Source organism: Vulpes vulpes, chromosome 5, assembly GCF_048418805.1.
Source record: "Vulpes vulpes isolate BD-2025 chromosome 5, VulVul3, whole genome shotgun sequence".
Lineage (NCBI taxonomy): Eukaryota > Metazoa > Chordata > Mammalia > Carnivora > Canidae > Vulpes > Vulpes vulpes.
In genome coordinates, this window is record NC_132784.1 from 65480385 (window position 1) to 65499761 (window position 19377).

The following is a 19377-nucleotide window of genomic DNA, read 5'->3' on the forward strand; positions in this document are numbered from 1 at the left end:
CAGAAAGGGAGGCGGGTGGCCATCAGCTGCGGGTACCTGGTGAGGCTCTGTCAACACCCACACGGGCCCACATCTGTCCAGACTGTGGGCTTAGGCTGCAGACATGCACCATCAGACCAGGCCCTCATTCCCTTCAGCCCTCTCCCAGCTTTGCCCTGGGTTCAAGCCAAGTGTCTCTCTCTGCCCCCTTGGACAGTGCCAAGTTCCTCCCACTTAGGACCTCAGCCTGGCCTCCCAGGTCGGTGTGCACAATACAGTATGTTAGGGTAGGGGGGTGTGTGTGCTCTTCCGAGTGGACCGAACTCGTGTGACGCGGGGGGCGGGGGCGGGCACATGTTCAGGATGTAAGTCCATGCCTACGTGTCCCTGAGGTTGGGGCGGGGGTGGCGCTCGGCCCGGCGGTGCCAGCGAAGGGGCGCACAGAAACCCAGCCCCGCCTGAGGCGGTTCGCACGGCGGCCCCGCCCCCGGCTCCGCCCCGCCGGCTTCGCGGGCTGGAGAGCGAGGGAGCCGCGGGCGAGGGATCGCAGGATGAGCAATCGCGGCCCGGGCAGCCGGCAGCGGACGCGCCCCCCGAGCCCACCGGCCCGCGCCCCGTGCGCCCCACGGCCCCGCGGCCCCGGTCCCGGCCGCGCCGCCCGCGTCCCCCGAGGCCTGCGGGCCATGCCCGGCCGGCCCTAAACGCGAACCGGGGGGCGTCCCCTTGCGCCCGGGCCACGCGCTGGCGCCCCCCGGGCCGCCGCCCGGCACGGGGGCCATGGCGTTCACCTTCGCCGCGTTCTGCTACATGCTCACCCTGGTGCTGTGCGCCTCCCTCATCTTCTTTGTCATCTGGCACGTAAGGCCGGGCTGGGGCTGGGGCTGGGGGCGGGGTGGGGGACCGCGGGCACACAGAGCGGGAGGGGGCCGGGCAGATGGGCTCAGGGCCCCGGGGAAACTTGGAGCCTCCTCTCCGCAATCCCCCTTCGGTCAGCTTCTGCTCGCCCCCATGAACACCCTCTCCTGTCGTCGGCTTCCTTCCCGGGGCCCCTTTCCTCCGCCGCCCCCGCCTATCTGTGGATATGTCAGTTGGTCCCTGACCCCCTGCCCCTGCCCCATGCCGCCTTGGGGTGTGGGGCAGAATTCTGGGGCTCTTGCTGCTTTCTTTCCTCCTACCCACCCCCCAATCCAGTCGCCCCCGTTTGTCTGTCGGGCAGTTTGTCTGTCTGCTTGCCCCCCCTTTGTGGGTTTTTCCAGCCTGAGTGATGGAGCCAGTTGCCATGGCAACTGCATCTGTTTACAGGACCTACGGATCGCAGAGCCCATTAACCCTTTCCGTTTCGCTCACCTCCCTGACCCAGCAGCGACTGGCTCTAAGCACACCAGAGACCTAGTCCCCACCATCAGCTCACCTTGGGCTTCCCTACCCCCTCCTTCCTGGGCTTCCCACCATCAGGTTTCCTACCCACTTCCCATTCTTCCTCCTCTTCCTTCCTACTTTTTCCTTTGTCTTGTGTCCCCTTTGGTCTGTCTCTCACTCTGGCCTGGCTCCACACCTGGTCTTTCAGTGTCCATTTCCTATCCTTTATCCTAATCACCTCTCCTTAGAGAGAGTCCCTCTCTCTCATTTTCTCTGAGGTCTTCTTCTCGGTGGCCCCCTCTGCCTGGTTCCCTTCCTCTCACCAAGAACTGTATCACTTAGCTGCCAGCTCATTGTTTGGCCCTTGACACCCACCCCACACTGCCCTCCCTCAGCCTCCTCCCCCTGAGGTTCTGGCCCCCACCGGATCCCCTCTGTGAGGACTGCCCATCTCTGTTGGCCCTGGTCCATCCATTTCTGCATCCTCTACTTCTGCCTCCAGGACACACCTTCCTGATCTTCATCCCCTCTGGGTGGGGGGGGGGGGCAGGGGGGTGTTTCCTTACCCCTCTCCTGTCTCTCCCTGTAACCTGTACTTTCCTTCCTCTCGCTTCCTTCTCATTACCTCACCTGCTTATTTCCTGGTCTCCCCACTTCCTCTCTTCCTGGGACCCACTGTCTGCCCCATGATCCTCCTTGTCTTTTGACCAATCTCTCCCTTCACCATCCCCCTAGCCCCACTGCTGCCTATCTCCTTGACATCTGGGTTCCCTGGACTCTGACTGCACCCCTTCTGTGTGAGAGATGAGTCCCTACAGGCACCTTTCAGCACATTCCCCTCTCCCCATCTCCAGCCCTCTCCCTGGCTTTGCCCCCCTTCTGCCCCCATGGGTCTCTTAATTGATTTTCCTTTTCTCCTCCTTTATCTTTTTCTCTTTCTCTGCCCCCATATCTGGGGCCCTTATCCATCTTGATATCTGTGAGCCTCCTATCTCACTCCAGGGTAGTGGACAGTCCTGTGGGCTGGAGGCAGGAGAGCTGGGGTCCCGGAGATTGGAAGAAATTGAGGGTCACAGGCTGGGAACACTGAGCTAACCAGCTCCTGGGAGAAAGTTTCCTGGAATTCAAGAAGCCCCTTTCCAGGCCTCTCCCCATCCAGAGACCTTGCACAGTGCCTCTGGGGGTCCCTGTCCTTAGGAGCTACTCAGAGCTGTCCTCTAACACCGGTGTCGGTGCTTCCCAAGAACTGAGCTCTGGGCAGCTGTTGAAGAGTCAAGGATGAATAAGACTCAGGCTTTGCCCTTGTGGGGCTCCTAGGCAGGTGGGAAGGGCCCAACGAATATTTACTGAGCACCTATTATGTGTCAAGCATGGTGTTCACTCTTGTATTTAGTTGGGTGATCTTAGCAAGTCATTCATCTTGAGTATGTTTCCTTGTGGGTAAAGTGGGTTTGTTTTATATACATCAGAGTGCCCAGAGCACGGCCTCCTAAAGGGGAGTGGGGGTGGGCATAGGCATAGGACATGTGGTCCTCAATCCAAATTAGTAAGAACCAAATCTTCCAAGGTAGGACCTCAGTTCCCACCCCAGACCCTGAGCCCAGTCCCACTGGTCGCTAGGCAACCTAGTGGTGAGTGACGTCTGTCAGCTGTCATCGTGGGGGATTGTTTGTTCCAGGGGGCTGAGTCAGCGCCAGGCAGCCCGGGGGGTGGGAGGCACGACACCCGCTGCCTGCTAGTGGTGCCAGCTCTGGGGCAGACAGACGGCACCCTTCCGCTCCCTGCTGGACCCTGTTGCTGTGCCTGGCAGGCAGGTGGCTGCCCAAAGTCCATGGGGAGGGGTTGCTGCTCCAGATGGCCCTGGCTCCCTCAAGAAGCCCATGTTCTCTCCCTCTAAGCCGTCTGGGGTCTGGGAAGCTTGAAGGTGGGGGGCTCTGTGCCTTATCCTCATGCTAGTGCTGAAGAGAGGGGACCTCAGAAGGCTTTTCTTCCAGACCACCTTCCATGCCAGCTCCCACCAGCCCCCACCCAGATCTCTCTCATTATCTCTCAAACACCTGCTCCTCCCAAGAGTTCCCCATCCCAGTGAGGACACTGCTACCTATCAGATGCCCAACACACATAGGCAACTTGGGCCCCTCTGCCTCCACTCTACGGCCATTCAAGCCCATTGGAGTCTGGCTTCTAAATAGCTCTGGAATCCCTCCACACCTCTCCACTCTCACCGCCACTCTCCTCATGCAGATCACCATCAACATTGCCGCCCTCCGCCCAGTTTCCTCACTGGCCTGGCCTGCCCATGATCAAGAGGTTAAGATTTTTAACGCCAGAGTCTAAGGGGTTAGAATCCTGTCTTACCACTGACTAGCTGTGTGGTCTTGGACAAGTAACTTAGCTTGTCTTTCAGTTTCCTTATTGCAAAACGGATATGATAATACCAGTCCCTACGTCATCAGGTTATTGCAAGCATTAAATGAATTAGTAAACATAAAACCTGCTAGAATAGAATAAGCATCATGTATGCCTTGGCTGGGACTGTTACCTGATGTATACTTCCTGCTCCATCCATCATAAAACATTAGCCTGATCATCCCACTCTGCTGCCTTATAGCCCTCAGTGGCTCTGCATTACTTTTGGGTTAAAGTCCAAACATCTGGTCCAGGCTCACAGTATCTCCAGCCCATCTTTCACATTCCCTCACATTTCACATTCACCTCACACTTTAACTCTGGCCTCATGGAACCTGCAGCTTCCTGAATATTCCTTGTTCCTTAAACCTTCTGCCTTTGTACCTGCTGCTTGGACTGCCCTTCCCCCATCTGTTCACCAAACACCCACTCAGAGTCCAGCCCGAACTCTGCTCCCCATCACCTCGGATGCTGGATCAGGCCTCCCATAGCCCTGATCACCCTGGAATATAGTTCACAGTTCTCCCAAGCAAGGGAACCCTCCTAAGCAAGGGCTGTATCCCAGGCCTCTGGGATCTCAGTGGTCAACACAGGGCAGAAAGACACCATCTCTTGGGATGTTTTGGATGGAGGCATTGTGAACATGCCTTGACTTGGGCATAAGCACACTAGGATTCCGTTGCAGACTGTTGTGTGACCTTGGGCTAGGCCCCGCACCTCCCTCAACCTCAGTTTCTCAACCTTTGCAGTAAGCTCCAACTGGTCCAGTACCCCTGTAGGAATTCCTATCCCATAGAAGCTTGGGTGGGGGGCCGTAAGCTGCTGCCTCAACCTTGAAGCACACGCCCCTCCCCCAGATCATAGCCTTTGACGAGCTGCGGACCGACTTCAAGAACCCCATCGACCAGGGGAACCCAGCGCGGGCAGTAAGTGATACATGTGCTGTGCCGAGGTGTGTCCGTCCGTCTGTCTTTCCATCTGTCGCAGGCCAAGCGGAGTGGGGGACGCGGAGAAGTGGGGAATGTGGTGAGATCGGGCAGTGCCCCTTCCTGTCTGTCCCCGCCCCCAGCAAAACACCTGGCGCGGGCTCAGGGCTCGGGTTCCTCCTGGCGGGGCGGCCGTTGCCAGGCTCTGGGCCGTTGCCATGGAGACGCGGGTGAAGGTCCCTCCACGGTGACGGTTGCCATGGCGACGGCGCGGCTGCTTCCTTGCCGCAGAGACTGCTCTGGCGCCCCCTGGCGGCCACGCTCGGGTCGGCGGGGGACACAGGGAGGGCAGAGGGGCGCCTTCAATGCCCGCTCCACTGCTCCCCCATGGCGGCCTTTTCTTCCCTCTACAGCGCGAGCGTTTAAAAAACATCGAACGCATCTGCTGCCTCCTGAGGAAGGTCAGTGTCAGCGCTGGTAGCGGGAGGCTCGTGACCCAGCTCAGCCCTACTCGCTGTGACCCGGAGTAAAGCCAGTCAGCCACCGGGAGGGAGTGGGAGGCTAAAGATCCCTTGAGGGGTCACGGGGAGCACCTCCCAAATCCCAGCTCCCCTCTGTACCCTTGCCACTGGGGTCTGTCCTAGCACCAGGCAGCTGACCTCTCACCCTCCCTCCCCAGCTGGTGGTCCCAGAATACTCCATCCACGGCCTCTTCTGTCTGATGTTTCTGTGTGCAGCAGAGTGGGTGACCCTGGGCCTCAACATCCCCCTCCTCTTCTACCACCTCTGGAGGTGAGAGACTCCACATCTCCCCTCTTCTACCACTTCTGGCAGCGGGGAGTGAGATGAAAGAGCAGGGGCAGGATGGGGGTGGAGCTCTGATGTGGGCACTCAAGCCCCTCCCTCCCTCCTCCCCCCACCCCACCAGGTACTTCCATCGCCCTGCGGATGGCTCTGAGGTCATGTATGATGCGGTCTCCATCATGAATGCTGACATCCTCAACTACTGCCAGAAGGAGTCCTGGTGCAAACTCGCCTTCTACCTGCTCTCCTTCTTCTATTACCTGTACAGGTGAGGCCCTGCCCATGGCAGTCAGAAGTCAGGGAAGGGATGCTCTGGGTACCATGCCTCCAATCCCAGGAGTGGTTGGGTCCCAGGTTCTTGCCTTTTTCCCTTAAGGACTGAGGGCAACCCGGGGTATAACAGGGTGGGTGGCCGGTAGCTGGGCCTACTAAGGACTTGGCTCACTGCCTCATCTTCCCACAGTATGGTTTATACGTTGGTGAGTTTCTAAGGGGGAAGCCGGCCAGGGAGCAAGCCCAGAATGGACCGGACGCCTGTGCACCCCCAGCCCTGCCCCTCGGCCACAGAGGCCTCAGCCCTGGGGAGGGAGGGGGCACTGGTGCCCCCGGCCTCCTCTCCACCCCTCCAAACTGCTGCTGCGGGACCTCCCGCCTTCAGAGCCCCCTCCCCTTGGACTAGGGCTGGGCAGAGCTCTAAATAGGGGTAGGGGCTCCTCTGTCAGCCTGCAGGCATGGCAGTCAGTCTTGGAAGGGGCAGAACCTCCAGCCTTGTCCACTTTGGGTGGGGGGACAGACATGGACCCTGCCAAAGCGGCAGGGCTTGACCCTGGAAGTTCTGGGCCGCCCCCCCCTGCACCCTCACCCTGAGGCACCCCCTGCAGGTGGGGGGGTACCCGCACCGGGAATGAGCAGGCTCAGCAGGGGGGGCAGCCCACCCCTAGTCTGCCCTCTCCCCTCCCCCAGGCTGTCTCTCTAGACCTCTCCCTTCCCCATCCCCACTTGCCCCACCCCAGCCTGTCCTGTCTCTTGGACCTATTTTCTATGTTGCCTGGAGGAGTCCGGCACCCCTTCCCCGGCCATTTGTGACAAAATATGAATAAACTACTGCAAACACGTGGGCCCCAGTTCTGCTCCTGAAAGGCTTGAAGAGCACATGGGGGCAGAGGGTCTCTATAGGGGCAGCCCTCACCTGAATCCCCAGTCCAGCTAGGCTCAAAACACTGGCCCACGGAACCTTCTAGGGAACCCCTCAGATGGATCAAAGAGGCCTCTGAGGTCTCCTTGGCATGCTGCTCCCTTCTATCCTCACTCTCCCGGCCACGGCTAAACAGCTATTCCTGCTAAAACCCTTCCATCTGCCTTTCAAAGCAGTATCAAAGCCACACACTCCAGGAAGCCCTCGCCTGGGTCCCCTGAGCCTGGTAAACCCTGGGCAATGGAGAGCCCCCCCCGCCCCAGGCCCCAGGAACAAGGGTCAGATACAATCAAGGAAATCAAATCTTCAATGTATGGAAAAATCAGTGCCAGTGGGGGCCAGGGGTCACCGGACCAAGTGGAAGGTCAGCCAGTATATGATGAGGGGCTGGAAGGCTGCAGCTCCCAGAGTCAGATAGAGCTGGAGACGCTGCCGGGGAGCTGGGCCCCCATTGTTGTCAGGACCCAGGGCTGCTGTTCGCAAAGAGCGCACCTGGAAGAAAGGAGAGAGCTGAAGCTGGGCCAGGGAGGCTTGTCCCCAGCTCCAACCCCAGGGGGACAGGCAGGAGGCACAGTCCCAAACTCACAATGAAGTACATGAGTGAAGACGAAGTCCAGGCCAGTGCCACATAGTAGCCATCACTGCCAAACAGCAGCCCTGTGAGCACGCTGAGGATCATTCTGCAGGGGGTGGGGTGCAGATGGGAGTAAGGGGAGAGGAGGAAGAGATGGCTGGAGATCTCCTAAGGAATCGGGGCCTGAGATTGGCCCTACCATCCAGCCTTAGATCTCACCCACCACCACTGAGCCCTTTATCTCCAATCTGTCCCCAGAGTCCTAGACTCAAAAATGAATCTGGAAGGCCTAGGACTTAGCCCTAGGACCTGGATCTAAGACACCCTCCACTACTCCAGCACAAGGCCCTTGTCTCCTGTGTTCCCAGGGTGACTCTCCAAACATTCCTGACCTGAACAACAGGACACGGCTCCTGAGGAGAATGCTAAAAACAGCTGGTTCCTCTATTAGAGAAAAGCTAGGGCCCAGAAAGGTGCCCAGGGTCATAATTTAAGGCTACAGCTACACCAGCTAGAAACTCAAGGCAGCAGGCCACTCTCCCAGGCCTGCCTCTGGCCTGACCCATAGCTACTCACCCTACATATTTGTAGCCGCTATAGGCTAGCAGGTGGAAAGTGCTCAGGTCACTGCGCACGGTGGCCAGATAGACACCCAGGAGCAGGGCTAGCACCTCCATCACGATCCATACCAGTGCTGTGCTTGCACACAGGCCCAGCACCTCTGGGGAGAACCTGTGGCCATGTGGGAGAAGGGGGGTAGTATTCAGAAACCAGCCATCCTGTGGTAGGTGTGAGACTGAGGACATGGGGTGAGCATGGGACCTGCCAAAGGTCCCCTAGAGAGGTGAGGGGAGCAGTCAGGATGGGGAGCTGGTAGGAATGGGTGAGGGCATTGGTACTGACCTTTTCTGAATCCCCAGTGCCATCCCTGCCAACAGCACATAGGTGATGAAGGCCATTGCTGCCAAGAGCCAGAAAAATGCCATCAGCCTGGTTTCCTCAGAATCCCCTGGCTAGGTATTTGGGGCCATTTACACCTCTCCATACTTCCTCCCCTGCATATCCCCGCATGCGAACTTCCATAGTCAGCTCCTAATACCCTGCCTGGAATTCCTTTCTCTGCTCAGCCCTCTCTCCCGGCCTAAATGCTACCTGACTCTTCTCTCCGCACCACCAAGCCACTTCTTTCCCTGTCTCTGTGCTAGGAAACTCACCAAACTTTCCTGCTCTGGCTCAAACCGTATCACGGGCCAAGGCTATTGCTAATCCTAGACCAAACAGCAGGAGCCAACCTCCCACAACACTATAGTACTAAAATACAGGCTTGAAGACAACCCAGGCTCTCCCCAAAATCTGGCCCATGGGGATGACTTCACCTCAGCCAGTCTGGCCACTGGTGCTGGCCTTAGCTCTGGCCCACCCACCAACACAGAGGGCGCAGGTTTACCTCTGCTGTTTACACAAAAGCTCAGAGCCTGTGGGATCTGGGCTTTCACAGCAAGTGTAGCTCCTCAGCCCTGTTCTCTGCCCCTCCTTGAAGAACCAAACTGATGTGCCCACCAGAGAGCACAGGGTCTGAAGTCAGGAAACTAGCTCTACCACCTATAAACTATATGGCTTCAAAGATACTCAAATCTCTCTGAGCCTTGGCTTCAAATGGGGATAGCAATTCCTGCTTTATGAGGTGGCTCTGAGTGGAAATAGAGGAAGGAAGACAAGAAGAACCTGTGGCCCTCCCGGAGCAACTGGGCTGACTGGCTGCCCTGGCAAGCCCTCTGAGGGCTGGCAGAGCACACTTACCCCTCCTCCAGCATGTCCACCATGGGCTTCACCTCAGGACAAGCCCCAGGACAGAGGAATCAGATGCACAGTCTGCCAGCCACTGTCCAACATGGGCAGCCTGACCTCATGCCACGTAGGGGGGCAGTTATGGGAACCCAGAAGGGAGTGACCACTTCCTCAGAGAAGGGACTTGGGGGACAAGTAATAACTATGATAATGACTATTATTTACGGTGTGCTTCCTGATGAAAGCAGGTCACCTCACATCACCTCACTGAATTTCCACAACAATTCTTTGTGGTGGAGACTGTTGTTATTCCTGGTTTACTTAAGAGTAAAAGTAGCCAGCCTGAGGTCCCATTACCAGAAGTTGCAGGACCAGGTCTAAAGCCAGGGCTCCAGTTAAGAGGCAAGAAAATCTCAAAAGGGAATACCATGAGGGCACTGAGGGCACCCAGGAAGCTCCTTACTGGTCCCCTTGCTCTGTCAACCTGGTGTCTAGCAACGACCACACATGGAAAGCACCAAGAGCAGACGCTGAATAAATGCATGAGCCCCTCTCTTCTCGTTGGTGCCTTAAGGCACAAGTCGCCCCACATCCCTCAGCCCAAGTTGAAGAAAGACTCACTGGGGATATAGAGGTCAGGGGCATTGAGATCTTGCCGCGGTGGCAGAGGCACATCACGACTGTACTGCACTTCCCAGTTCTGGTGGTGGCAGCAGCAGCAGCCAGGTCAGAAGAAAAAGATAAGAAAAGAAAGAAGGCAGTTGAGGTCTGGGGGCCAAACTCTGGGACAGGACAAGGAAAGCACAGGGCCCTGCCAGCTCACCTGGTGTGTGTAGGGGAAGACCAGGAGCCCCAGCTTCTTGGCCACATAGGCTGTGTCCACAGCAAAAAAATACTTGAGTTTGTTCACAGACACAAAACGGTGCAGCTGGGAGAGGAGAGAGGAGGCTGTGGGTAAGCTGTACCCCAAACCTCAGGGTGCTCCTCTGTATGCTCCTTCCCTGAGGGCTGCTGTTGAGAATTAGGTGGGATCCCACAATGCCCCATCCCTGGACAGAAATCTTGCCACCCTTGCCCTGGGGACAGGCCACACCTCCTTGTGCACCATATCCTTCCCATGGGATGCGATGGAGCTGCCATAGGCCATAGCCACATTGGCCATTGGGTCCCCAAGCAAGTGGTTGACACTGAAGGCCACGTCGGCTCCTGGGGCTGGGTATCCTCCTGGCTGGCTGGAGTAAGCACCGCTTGTGTCATCGAAGAGGGGAGGGGGATCTGGAGCTGCCCGGGCCCTGTGCTTGGAGCCTGTGGGTTTGTAGGTACTAGAGTAGGTGACAGGAATATCAAACATGAGCCCAAACCACCACCCCATTCCTCAGGTTGGGCCAGCCCTGTATGGGTCCTGGGGTCACCAAACAATCAGTTAGTGAAACCTGGCCTGGATGAGGGGTAGGTAACCCAGAAAGAATTTTGATGAAGGATCTTTTTCCAGAGGTGCCAAATGTAGGCAAAGAAAGAGCTGAAGCAGCGCCTGGAAGTGGTTGCCCACCTGGGGGTTTCTGGGGTCCTTCTCCAGGGAAGTGATCCCTTAACAGCCTTGGGAGAGTGAGTAGAAGTTTGCTAGGTGGAGAAGATAACTGGGAGGGCATCCCGCATTAACAAGGGTGGAAAAGGCGACAGCCGAGTACCCAAAGGCCCTGGGCGGTGGTGAGGGTCCCTACCAGGGTCATGACAAGTTTAGAAAGTTCTGGAGGCAGACCCCGTTCGTGCCCGAGTATGGCATGGGAATCCCAGCTGTGCTGTCACCGCCTGATCTCAGGATTGGGCCGAGAGGGCGAAGTCCGGGACGCGTTGCGGACTCGCGCAGGGCGGAAACCCGAAAGACACCCGCCGCCCTGGGGAACGGTCACGGCTGCCCCTCTCCCTCAGGGTGAGCGGGCCGCGCCGCCGACCCTCCTCCGGCCGATCCGGCCGCGTCCCGCCCGCCCCGCTCCCCACGCACCGTGGGCTCCATAGCCCGAGTGATAAGCCATGGCCGCGATGCTGGCGCTCCCAAAGGGCCCGCTGCGCCGCCTCGTGGGTACGAATACTAATAGGGCAGCTGCTCCGCTTCCTGGGCACCGATCGGGGTTACGAAGCAGCCCGACACGTCCGCCAGCTCTTCGACCGCAGCCGCCATGTCCTCAGCGTTATCCTCCGTCGCCTACCATTGGCTCCCCGGCGGCGCTAGGTCGCCTCTCCCCTCTCTCAATTGGCTGTTGGCGCGGCCTCGCGGAATTGGATTCGGCAGTAGTCAACTTCCGGAGGGGCATAGGCGGAGCATCCCTAGGCGCTCTCGGATTGGATGGTGTGTATGCTAATTAGTGGCCAGAGCAGCCAATACCCAATAAGCCTTTGGATTAAGGTGGGGGGTGGGGTTGAGAATTATTTCCGCGCCTGCGCAGAGGGGCACTTGACGCTCGCCCTGCCACGACTACATCAGGTGGAGACCTGGCAGAGGCGGGAGTCTGGGAAAGAAGTTTAGCTCGGGGGACGTAACCCAGGAGGGAATGGGTCCGTGGTGCTCTGCCAAATCCCGCCCGTCTCCTGCCCCACCCTCTCAATGCTAGTTTTCTTCTCCCATCATCCATCCTCCCCTCGCCCCTCCTCTAGTCGTGGCACGGAGCCCGGTCAGCCAGTGAGGTGTTAGCAGGAGGCCCGCGAGGGGCAGTGACGGCGCGGCCCAGCGAGCCCCGGAAGCTGACTCCTCCTCCCCGCCTCCCGTCCCTCCTTCCCGCGCGGGTGCTGTCCGTTGTCCGGTGCTGAAATGCCCTACAGCCACTGCCGCTATCCTGCAGATTCTGGCGCCCAGCTGCTGGGAGGGTCTGGGCTCTTGAGACAGAAAGACAGACAGAGAGACACACACACACAGTACACACAAATACATTACACATATCGAAAACTCCAGAAGATCTGAAATCCCAGAGACTGGGTAGTATAGGATCCTGCACCATGCCTGACCCATCATCTCTCCCGTGGTCCAGCTGATGTGAGGGTGGAGGTATGCTGATCCACCTCCTGAAGGTGCATTTGAAACTCCTGAGTCATTGCTGGCCCTACGGTCATCTTAAAGTGAGACACTATCAGCCCCCAGGCCTCACTCCTGAGGTCGAGGGTTCCTTTCTCTCCACCTAGTTTGTGACCACTCTCACCCTCCTCAGTGATAGTCTTCAGGGGCTTCCCTTCTCACACAACTTCAGCCACCACTTTCTGGAGAGCAAAATCGGGTCCTCTGCAACCTGCCTCTAGCTACCCAATGTCCAGTTACGCTAGGTGACTTTCCTACTTTCTGAACACAGCCCACGTGGTCTGATCGTAGTGCCTTTGCTCAGAAGTCCCCTCCACCCAGGATGCCCTTCCCCCTCATATCCATTTGTCCAAAGCCTAGTTATTCTTTAAGCATTTTAGCTTGTGCTTCTCAGAGAGACAAAGGGAATAGAGGACTGACATGGCTGGGGGTTGAGGCCAGATGCTGGGTTCCAGGATACCTCTGCATACACCAGTTTGCCCTGGATATAAATTCCATTAGGACAAGGCCTGTATCATTCTCCACTCCTACCCGTGTCTTCACAGTGCCAAATACAATATTTGGGTATAGAAGATACCCAATAAAAATCTGTGTCCAATAAATAAATAATAAATAAATAGATGAAGCCTTGGTTCACTCCTTTACTCCTTCTACCATTTCAATCACCTCAGCTTTAAATGGGTATGGTTATTGAACTGAATGAATGGTCTTTGAGTTGCCCTTTGGGAGGAAAAAATAGCAAAGCAACCCAAAACACCTAGCATTGCAGCTCCCTATGTCCCACCAATGAATTGTCTACCTTGCGGGTAGGCCCAGAACTAGGGGCAAGTGTGAAGGTCTGAGGCCCCTAGGGCCAGGGAGCAGCACTGGGGCCACCGGTACCTAGGAGGGCATTATCCCATGAAGGACAGATCCCACTCCCCGGTACCTCATGATAATGCCTGTGCACCTTTATATTCCCATTTCTCAGGTGAGAAGACTGAGGCTGGGGTGGAGAGTGCAGGCCCAAGGTCATGAAGCCTAGGGCCCTGGGTGCCCTGGCCCCAACCTGCCAGCTCTTAAGTGGAGCCCAGGACCTCTGTCCAGGGAATGAGGTGTATCACACCTTTCTGGGTTATAACTGCTTTCTCCCCTACAAGCAAGGCTTCCAGGGTGGGATCTGGGTGGGCTTAGCCCTGGGCCTGCTCCTCAGAGACACGTCGCCGGGGGAATTTCCCACCTTTGAGATCCCCCTCCACCTTTTCACGGCCGGGGAAATAGGCCCCAAGAGCAAGGACTCGGCCAAGGTCGCAAGCGCAAGCGCGGCAGGAGGGAACCCAAGCTTGGGTCGGCCAGCCCGGGGGTTCTCGGGGGCGGGGGCAGCGCCCGCTGTACCAGGCGATGCCGGCGGCGCCGCGGGTGCCGCGGGGGCGGGGTCAGCGGAGGGCGGGGCGCCGGGCACCGCGGCCGCCGACGCCGCCGCCGCCGCCGCCACCGCCGCCGCCACCGCCACCGCCACCACCACCGCCGCGCTCGGGCTCGAGCTCGGCGCACTCCCTGCGCGGCCGACGAGCCGAGCGGACGCCCTCGGGGCCGCGCCGCAGCCCTCCGCGCTCCCCCCTATCATGCCCCGGGCCCGGGCCCGGGCCGCCCCAGCAGCCAGGACACGATGCCCGAGGGCGGCGGAGGCGACAGCGGGGACGTGCCTGCGTTCATCCCGGACGGCGAACCGCTGCGGGAGGAGGTACCGGCGCCGCGTGTTGGGGGGCCGGAGCGGGGGCTGGAGCGGGGCGAGGGGGACAACGGAAGGGGCAAACCCTGGACGGGGGCTGAGGTGGGAAGTCTCCAAACCCCAGCTTCCAATGACGTCATTAGGGGAGCCGACGTCTGGCGTGCCGGGGGGCTCGCGTGGGGGTCGGGGTGGGGGCGCTGGGAAGGCAGGACGGGGCGACTCCTGCCCCGGGCGCCCCTTCGTCCCTCCTCGCCCTCCTGTGACGTCAGCGCCTGGCCCCCGCGCGCCCTCATTCCGCAGCGCAGCCCCTCGGCCCCAAGGCCCCGGGGTCGGGCCCCCCGCCCCCCCAGCCCAGCGGCTCACGAGGTGCCCGGGCGGCGTCTGCAATGCAGCAGCAGTAGCCAGGGCTTGAGGAAGGCAGCGGAGGGAGGAGGGGAAAGAGGAGAGGAGGCGGCCTCTGGTACCCCTTCTCCCTTCCCCCCCGCCCCCCGCGGTGAGGCCCCGGGCGGTGGGGGCGGCCTTCCTGCTGGCTGGGACCCCCAGAGTGGCCTCTGCTCAACCCTGGCCAAGAAGAGGATCTGCAGGAATGTGGGGCCCTGTGTGGAGTGCAGGGGTGATAGGTGGTGAGAGGGTCTGTGGATGTGCTTGGATGGATGTAGTGCACTTGTGGGTGTGTGAATGCTAGTCCATGCTCCCGGCATCTGGGGTGAGCCAGTCAGGTGGTGGTCTGGTGGGTCCTTGGCTTGGGTGATGTGGTCATGCGTGAACATGTTCTGCTGTGGGTGGGTCTCTCCCCTAGAGTCTAGTGTGTGTCAGGTTGCAGTAGGGGTGGGGTTAGGGGATGTGCACTGTGGTCAGGTGAGGGTCTGATGTGTACCTGGGCTTCAGGGAATGTGCAACCCATGTATGCCTGTGTGTGTCCTGTGGTGGGTGGGTCTGTGTGGGGTGTGTGTGTGTGCGGGGTGGTGAAAGCATGCACTTGTGCACCGTGTTATGGTTATGAGGGATTGTGCCCTGGGCATTGGTGACCGTCTGGTGTCTGGGATGGGCAGGCAGCCTGCACATCTGTGTGAGGTGGGCCTGTGATAAACATGGTGGAGGATGTGGATGTGTGGCCCGCCCTGCAGGTCAGTGGTGATGACGAGTACCTGTGGTGGGTGATGGAGTGGAGGGGGGAGGTGGGGTGCCCTGGGCTGGGCTGGGGGCATTTCTTCTCCTCTTGGGTCTCTCGAGAGACTGCCCAGCAGCTGTGCTCTACCCCCTCCCTCACAGCACAGATGGGCAGTGGAGGACGACACTCCATCTGCTCCCCCCAGACTCACACCTCCCCCGTTCCCAGCTCTTCCTCTTTCTCACTTACTTAAAAGCTTCTCCCAAGTCTCTAAGTGAAGCCAAGGGACCAGAGGGAGTCTCAGGATAACAGTAATAATATTTATTCCTGGGGCCAGACTCTGCTGCAATTGCCACATGTAAGGTCTTCTTGAATCCTCACAAAAGCCTCAGTCTCCAGATGAGGAGACTGAGGTCCAGAGGGCATGAGGGACCTGGCCAAGTCATACAGTAAGTGGTGGAGCCAGCAGTGAATCCCAGACAGTGGGGTTCCAAAGCCCATGCTCTTCACCCTTAAGACCCCTGCCACCCTGGCCTCCTGTACCAACAGGTCCAGGAATTAAGGCCTGGAGAGGACAGGAATGTGGCCAAGACCACACAGAAAATGAGGGGGAGAACTGGAACCAGAGTTCAGTTTTCCCAATGGCCAGTCAGGAGGTCCTTCCTTCTCTTGGCAGAGATGTGTCTGCTTTTCCCTGGGTGCCCTTGACTGAGGGATGATGGGGCACAGTAGAGGACAGCTTGGGGGCAGACAGGCCCCAGTTTGAATCATGTAGCTCTACTGTGAGGGCTGGAGGGGTGAGGTCTGGAGCAAGATGCTCTGTCCCTTCGGGCCTCAGTTTCCTCCTCTGTAGAGTGGAAAGCAGAGCCCCAGCTCCTTCATGGGGCTTAAGCAGAGGGGCAGGAGCAGCCAATGGCCCATCCTGATGCCCACCTCTCCTCTCTCTGCCTACCCCGCAGCAGCGGCCCCTGAAACAATCCCTGGGAAGCTCTCTGTGCCGAGAGTCGCACTGGAAGTGCCTGCTCCTCACACTGCTCATCCATGCCTGCGGCGCCGTGGTGGCCTGGTGTCGCCTGGCCACAGTGCCACGGCTGGTCCTGGGGCCTGAGGCAGCCCTGGCCCGCGGGGCTGGGGGCCCCCCGCCCACCTACCCCGCCAGCCCTTGCTCAGATGGCTACCTGTACATCCCGCTGGCCTTTGTCTCCCTTCTCTACCTCCTCTACCTGGCTGAGTGCTGGCACTGCCACGTGCGCTCGTGCCAGGCGCCGCGCACTGACGCCAACACCGTGCTTGCCCTGATCCACCGGCTGCAGCAGGCGCCGCCCTGTGTCTGGTGGAAGGCCACCAGCTACCACTATGTGCGGCGCACCCGCCAGATCACCCGCTACCGCAACGGCGATGCCTACACCACCACGCAGGTCTACCACGAGAGGGCTGACAGTCGCACGGCTCGCGGCGAGTTTGACTACTCGGCCCACGGCGTTCGCGATGTCTCCAAGGAGCTTGTGGGCCTGGCTGACCACGCGGCCACGAGGCTGCGCTTCACCAAGTGCTTCAGCTTCGGCAGCGCCGAGGCCGAGGCCTCGTACCTCACCCAGCGGGCCCGCTTCTTCAGCGCCAATGAGGGCCTGGACGACTACCTGGAGGCCCGCGAGGGCATGCACCTGAAGGACGTGGACTTCCGCGAGTCTCTCATGGTCTTCGCGGACCCGCGCAGCCCGCCCTGGTATGCCCGCGCCTGGGTCTTCTGGCTTGTGTCGGCGGCCACGCTGTCCTGGCCGCTGCGTGTCGTGGCAGCCTATGGCACAGCCCACGTGCACTACCAGGTGGAGAAGCTGTTCGGTGCCGGCTCGCCCCCCCCTGGGGCGGTGCCCAGCGGGCCCCCGCTGTCCCGGGTGGCCACGGTGGACTTCACCGAGCTGGAGTGGCACATCTGCTCCAACCGGCAGCTGGTACCCAGCTACTCGGAGGCCGTGGTCATGGGTGCCGGCTCCGGTGCCTACCTCCGTGGCTGCCAGCGCTGCCGTCGCTCCCTCAGCAGCAATTCGCTGCCCCCTGCCCGGCCCGGTGGGCCCCGCCTGCCTTTCAGCCGCAGCCGCCTGTCTCTGGGAGCTGGGGGCCGGGCCACACCAGGGGTCTTCCGAAGCCTGAGCGGGGGGCCACTGGGGCGCCGCGGAGAGGACACAGAGCCCCTGGAAAGCCCACCGTGCTACGAGGACGCCCTATACTTCCCGGTGCTCATTGTCCATGGTGACAGCGGCTGCCAGGGGGACGGGCAGGGTACACTCTGAGACCCATGGGGTCCCCAGGTGGCCTCCTCCCCACCACCCCGCCATGGGCTTTGATGCCTGAGCGGCTGTTGTCCGAGATAGGAGGGAAAGCAGACCAGCACACGAGGGGTGGGGGAGGGGTAGAGTCCTTAATCAGACTGAAGCGCAGCAACCCAGGGTGATTTGGGGGGTGAATGGACACCACTGAAGTTGAGTCTGTGAACATCCCAGCATGGCTCCCCACCACCACCGTGTTCCACCCCCTGCGATGGCTGGTGATCTAGCCTAGAGACCTGTCAGGTTGGGCAAGGGGGATGTTTCCAGAAAGCCTGGGATGGGGAAGGAGTCCTGGGGACAGCTATTACATGCAGCAGAGGGCTGCTTACCTGCTCTTCCCTGCATGGCTGAGGCCACATTGGGAGCCCTCGAGCAACCCAGAAGCACAAATTGGTGGTTTGGGGCTATGCCCAGTTGGGCTGGCTTCCAAGAAATTGAAGAGCTGGCTGTGACAACACCACAGCCTGGCCCCACTACAGCCCCAAGTCCCCATCCTCCTCCCCTGACAATCCCTCCCTGCCTACCCTCTGGTCTCTGCTCAGGGCCAATCCCTGATCAGACTGTGGCACAGCCCCTGTACTGGGAGCCTAGTTCTTGGAGCACAGCCTTGTCCCCCTTGGCCCCCTGTTTTTCCCTGGTGTACCCTCCCCTCACATCCAGCTCCCCTATGACCTGGCGTTCCTTCTTAGGACCCTGCCTTGATCCCACATCTTCTGGTCTCTGCTCCTGTCCCCCCAAAGTCCACATCCACCTCTATCAGCCATGCACACTCTCCCCCCGAGGCTTTGTCCTCTCATTGCTCCCCCAGACTTCTCTGCTCTTCACCTTCCTGATGACCCACGGGGCCCAGGGCCACAGGGCATCCGAGGGACCTCGGCCTTGGCCACAGCCTCTTGGACGATGCACCTGCTCTGCCATGGAGGCCCCTGCTTCTCCCATCAGTGGGGCCCAGGCCCATGGGACACTGTTCCTCCTCCAGGGAGGAGAGAGTAGTTCCCTTCTTTCCAACTGGGGTTTCCACCACCTCTAGGGGGCCAGTGGATGAGGGAGGAGGCAGAGAAGACACAGATAAAATAAAAGATATGAAATGCAAGGTCTCACGTGCATTCCTAAGTGGTGGGTCTAAGACCATTACAAGTGCAATGGGCCACCCTGGGTTAGCGTTTCGATGCTCGGTTCTGGAAGGGGGGGCCAGGTTGGGCTCCAGTGTTCCCAGGAACAGGGTAAGCTGAGAGGGAAGCTCTTTGCCCAGCCTAGGGCCTGAGACTCAGGTTTAAGTTGCTCTGAGCAGCTCACCCCAACTGACTGGCATCTGGGTCACTTCTAAGGCATTTTCCAAGTGGTCCATCTTCCAGCCCAGTGGGGGTTTTCGTTCTACCGCTGGACATACTGAGGTCTAAGGGCCTGGTGACTGGTTCCCAGAGTGGAAGAAAATTGCTGTGGTCTGTGGCGTAAGTTCAGTTCCCTCAATGGCCACTGGTGTTCGGGGGAGTGGGCGCTGAGCATGTCGGAGGACACAGGTGGGAAATAGCCAGCCCTGAATCAGCACATGGGATCTGAAGATCAAGAACAAGGGCAAATGAAGGGCCTCACTCACTCCTGGAGGTGGCATCTTCACATGGATGGCTGTGCAGGGAGTTCACTGTGCCAGGGCACCGGGCTAGAGGGCAGATGTGGGTACAAGGCAGCCTGTGGCCCACTCCTCCAGCCCCAGCACGGAGCTGCACCCACCTGCATGAAGGCACCCTTTTCTAATCTGTGCAAAGACCGTAGAAGGACTGGTGGTGGCCCTGGAAGGGTGCTGAGAATGGGTGGGATTCACCCGGGGCAGAGACAGGGCAGGGTGTTCGGGACTGTGGGATCTGCCTGCGCAAATGCCTGGGTGCAGAACATGAAGCAAGGTGTGAGAAGGAGATGGAAGCCAAGAGCCATGAAACAGTTGGCTGAAGTCTTCACCACCAAACCCCAGAATTTGTCCGTAAGCTGGGGCAAACAGGAACCACAGGCATGGTTGAGCAGGTAAGTGACAAGTTCAGAGCCACTTGTTAGAATTTTAGGCCAAGTCCAGCTGCCTACTGGCCACGTGGGGAAAGTGGTGTTAAGAGACCAAAGCTTTCCTTGGGCATC

The 19377-nt window shown here is 59.3% G+C and overlaps 3 protein-coding genes across 5 annotated transcripts; 2 read left to right on the top strand and 1 right to left on the bottom strand.

Moving 5' to 3' along the window:
• Positions 1–552: 552 nt before the first annotated feature.
• CNIH2 (cornichon family AMPA receptor auxiliary protein 2) lies at positions 553–6590 on the top strand. Of its 2 annotated transcripts, XM_026004378.2 has the most exons (6): positions 553–837; positions 4605–4673; positions 5087–5134; positions 5353–5465; positions 5602–5745; positions 5941–6590. In XM_026004378.2, the coding sequence occupies exons 1-6, from the start codon at positions 757–759 to the stop codon at positions 5966–5968; spliced, it is 483 nt and encodes a 160-aa protein (XP_025860163.1). In that variant the 5' UTR covers positions 553–756; the 3' UTR covers positions 5969–6590. The 2 variants fall into 2 exon arrangements, with proteins under 2 accessions (XP_025860163.1, XP_025860164.1); XM_026004379.2 differs by lacking the exon at positions 4605–4673 and having other exon boundaries at positions 625–837.
• Positions 6591–6961: 371 nt separating this feature from the next.
• YIF1A (Yip1 interacting factor homolog A, membrane trafficking protein) lies at positions 6962–11536 on the bottom strand. 2 transcript variants are annotated; one of them, XM_026004377.2, is made up of 8 exons: positions 11037–11536; positions 10128–10339; positions 9858–9962; positions 9656–9734; positions 8150–8207; positions 7823–7978; positions 7259–7352; positions 6962–7164 (listed from the first exon to the last, which is right to left on the bottom strand). In XM_026004377.2, the coding sequence occupies exons 1-8, from the start codon at positions 11065–11067 to the stop codon at positions 7018–7020; spliced, it is 882 nt and encodes a 293-aa protein (XP_025860162.1). In that variant the 5' UTR covers positions 11068–11536; the 3' UTR covers positions 6962–7017. The 2 variants fall into 2 exon arrangements, with proteins under 2 accessions (XP_025860162.1, XP_025860161.1); XM_026004376.2 differs by having other exon boundaries at positions 6962–7188.
• Positions 11537–13549: 2013 nt separating this feature from the next.
• TMEM151A (transmembrane protein 151A) lies at positions 13550–18343 on the top strand. The gene is made up of 2 exons (XM_026004374.2): positions 13550–13824; positions 15883–18343. The coding sequence occupies exons 1-2, from the start codon at positions 13750–13752 to the stop codon at positions 17212–17214; spliced, it is 1407 nt and encodes a 468-aa protein (XP_025860159.1). The 5' UTR covers positions 13550–13749; the 3' UTR covers positions 17215–18343.
• Positions 18344–19377: the final 1034 nt, after the last annotated feature.

What these genes read in the sequence shown, in the direction of transcription:
- CNIH2 (XM_026004378.2), top strand. Translation starts at nt 757, where the DNA reads ATGGCGTTCACCTTCGCCGCGTTCTGCTACATGCTCACCCTGGTGCTG. An exon ending in CTCTTCTACCACCTCTGGAG is followed by an intron (nt 5,466 to 5,601) that starts GTGAGAGACTCC and finishes CCACCCCACCAG; the next exon opens with GTACTTCCATCGCCCTGCGG. An exon ending in TTCTTCTATTACCTGTACAG is followed by an intron (nt 5,746 to 5,940) that starts GTGAGGCCCTGC and finishes ATCTTCCCACAG; the next exon opens with TATGGTTTATACGTTGGTGA.
- YIF1A (XM_026004376.2), bottom strand. Translation starts at nt 11,067, where the DNA reads ATGGCTTATCACTCGGGCTATGGAGCCCACG. An exon ending in CTCGGGCTATGGAGCCCACG is followed by an intron (nt 10,340 to 11,036) that starts GTGCGTGGGGAG and finishes ACAAACCCACAG; the next exon opens with GCTCCAAGCACAGGGCCCGG. An exon ending in CCCTGACCTCTATATCCCCA is followed by an intron (nt 8,208 to 9,655) that starts GTGAGTCTTTCT and finishes GGCTCTTGGCAG; the next exon opens with CAATGGCCTTCATCACCTAT.
- TMEM151A (XM_026004374.2), top strand. Translation starts at nt 13,750, where the DNA reads ATGCCCGAGGGCGGCGGAGGCGACAGCGGGGACGTGCCTGCGTTCATC. An exon ending in GCGAACCGCTGCGGGAGGAG is followed by an intron (nt 13,825 to 15,882) that starts GTACCGGCGCCG and finishes CCTACCCCGCAG; the next exon opens with CAGCGGCCCCTGAAACAATC.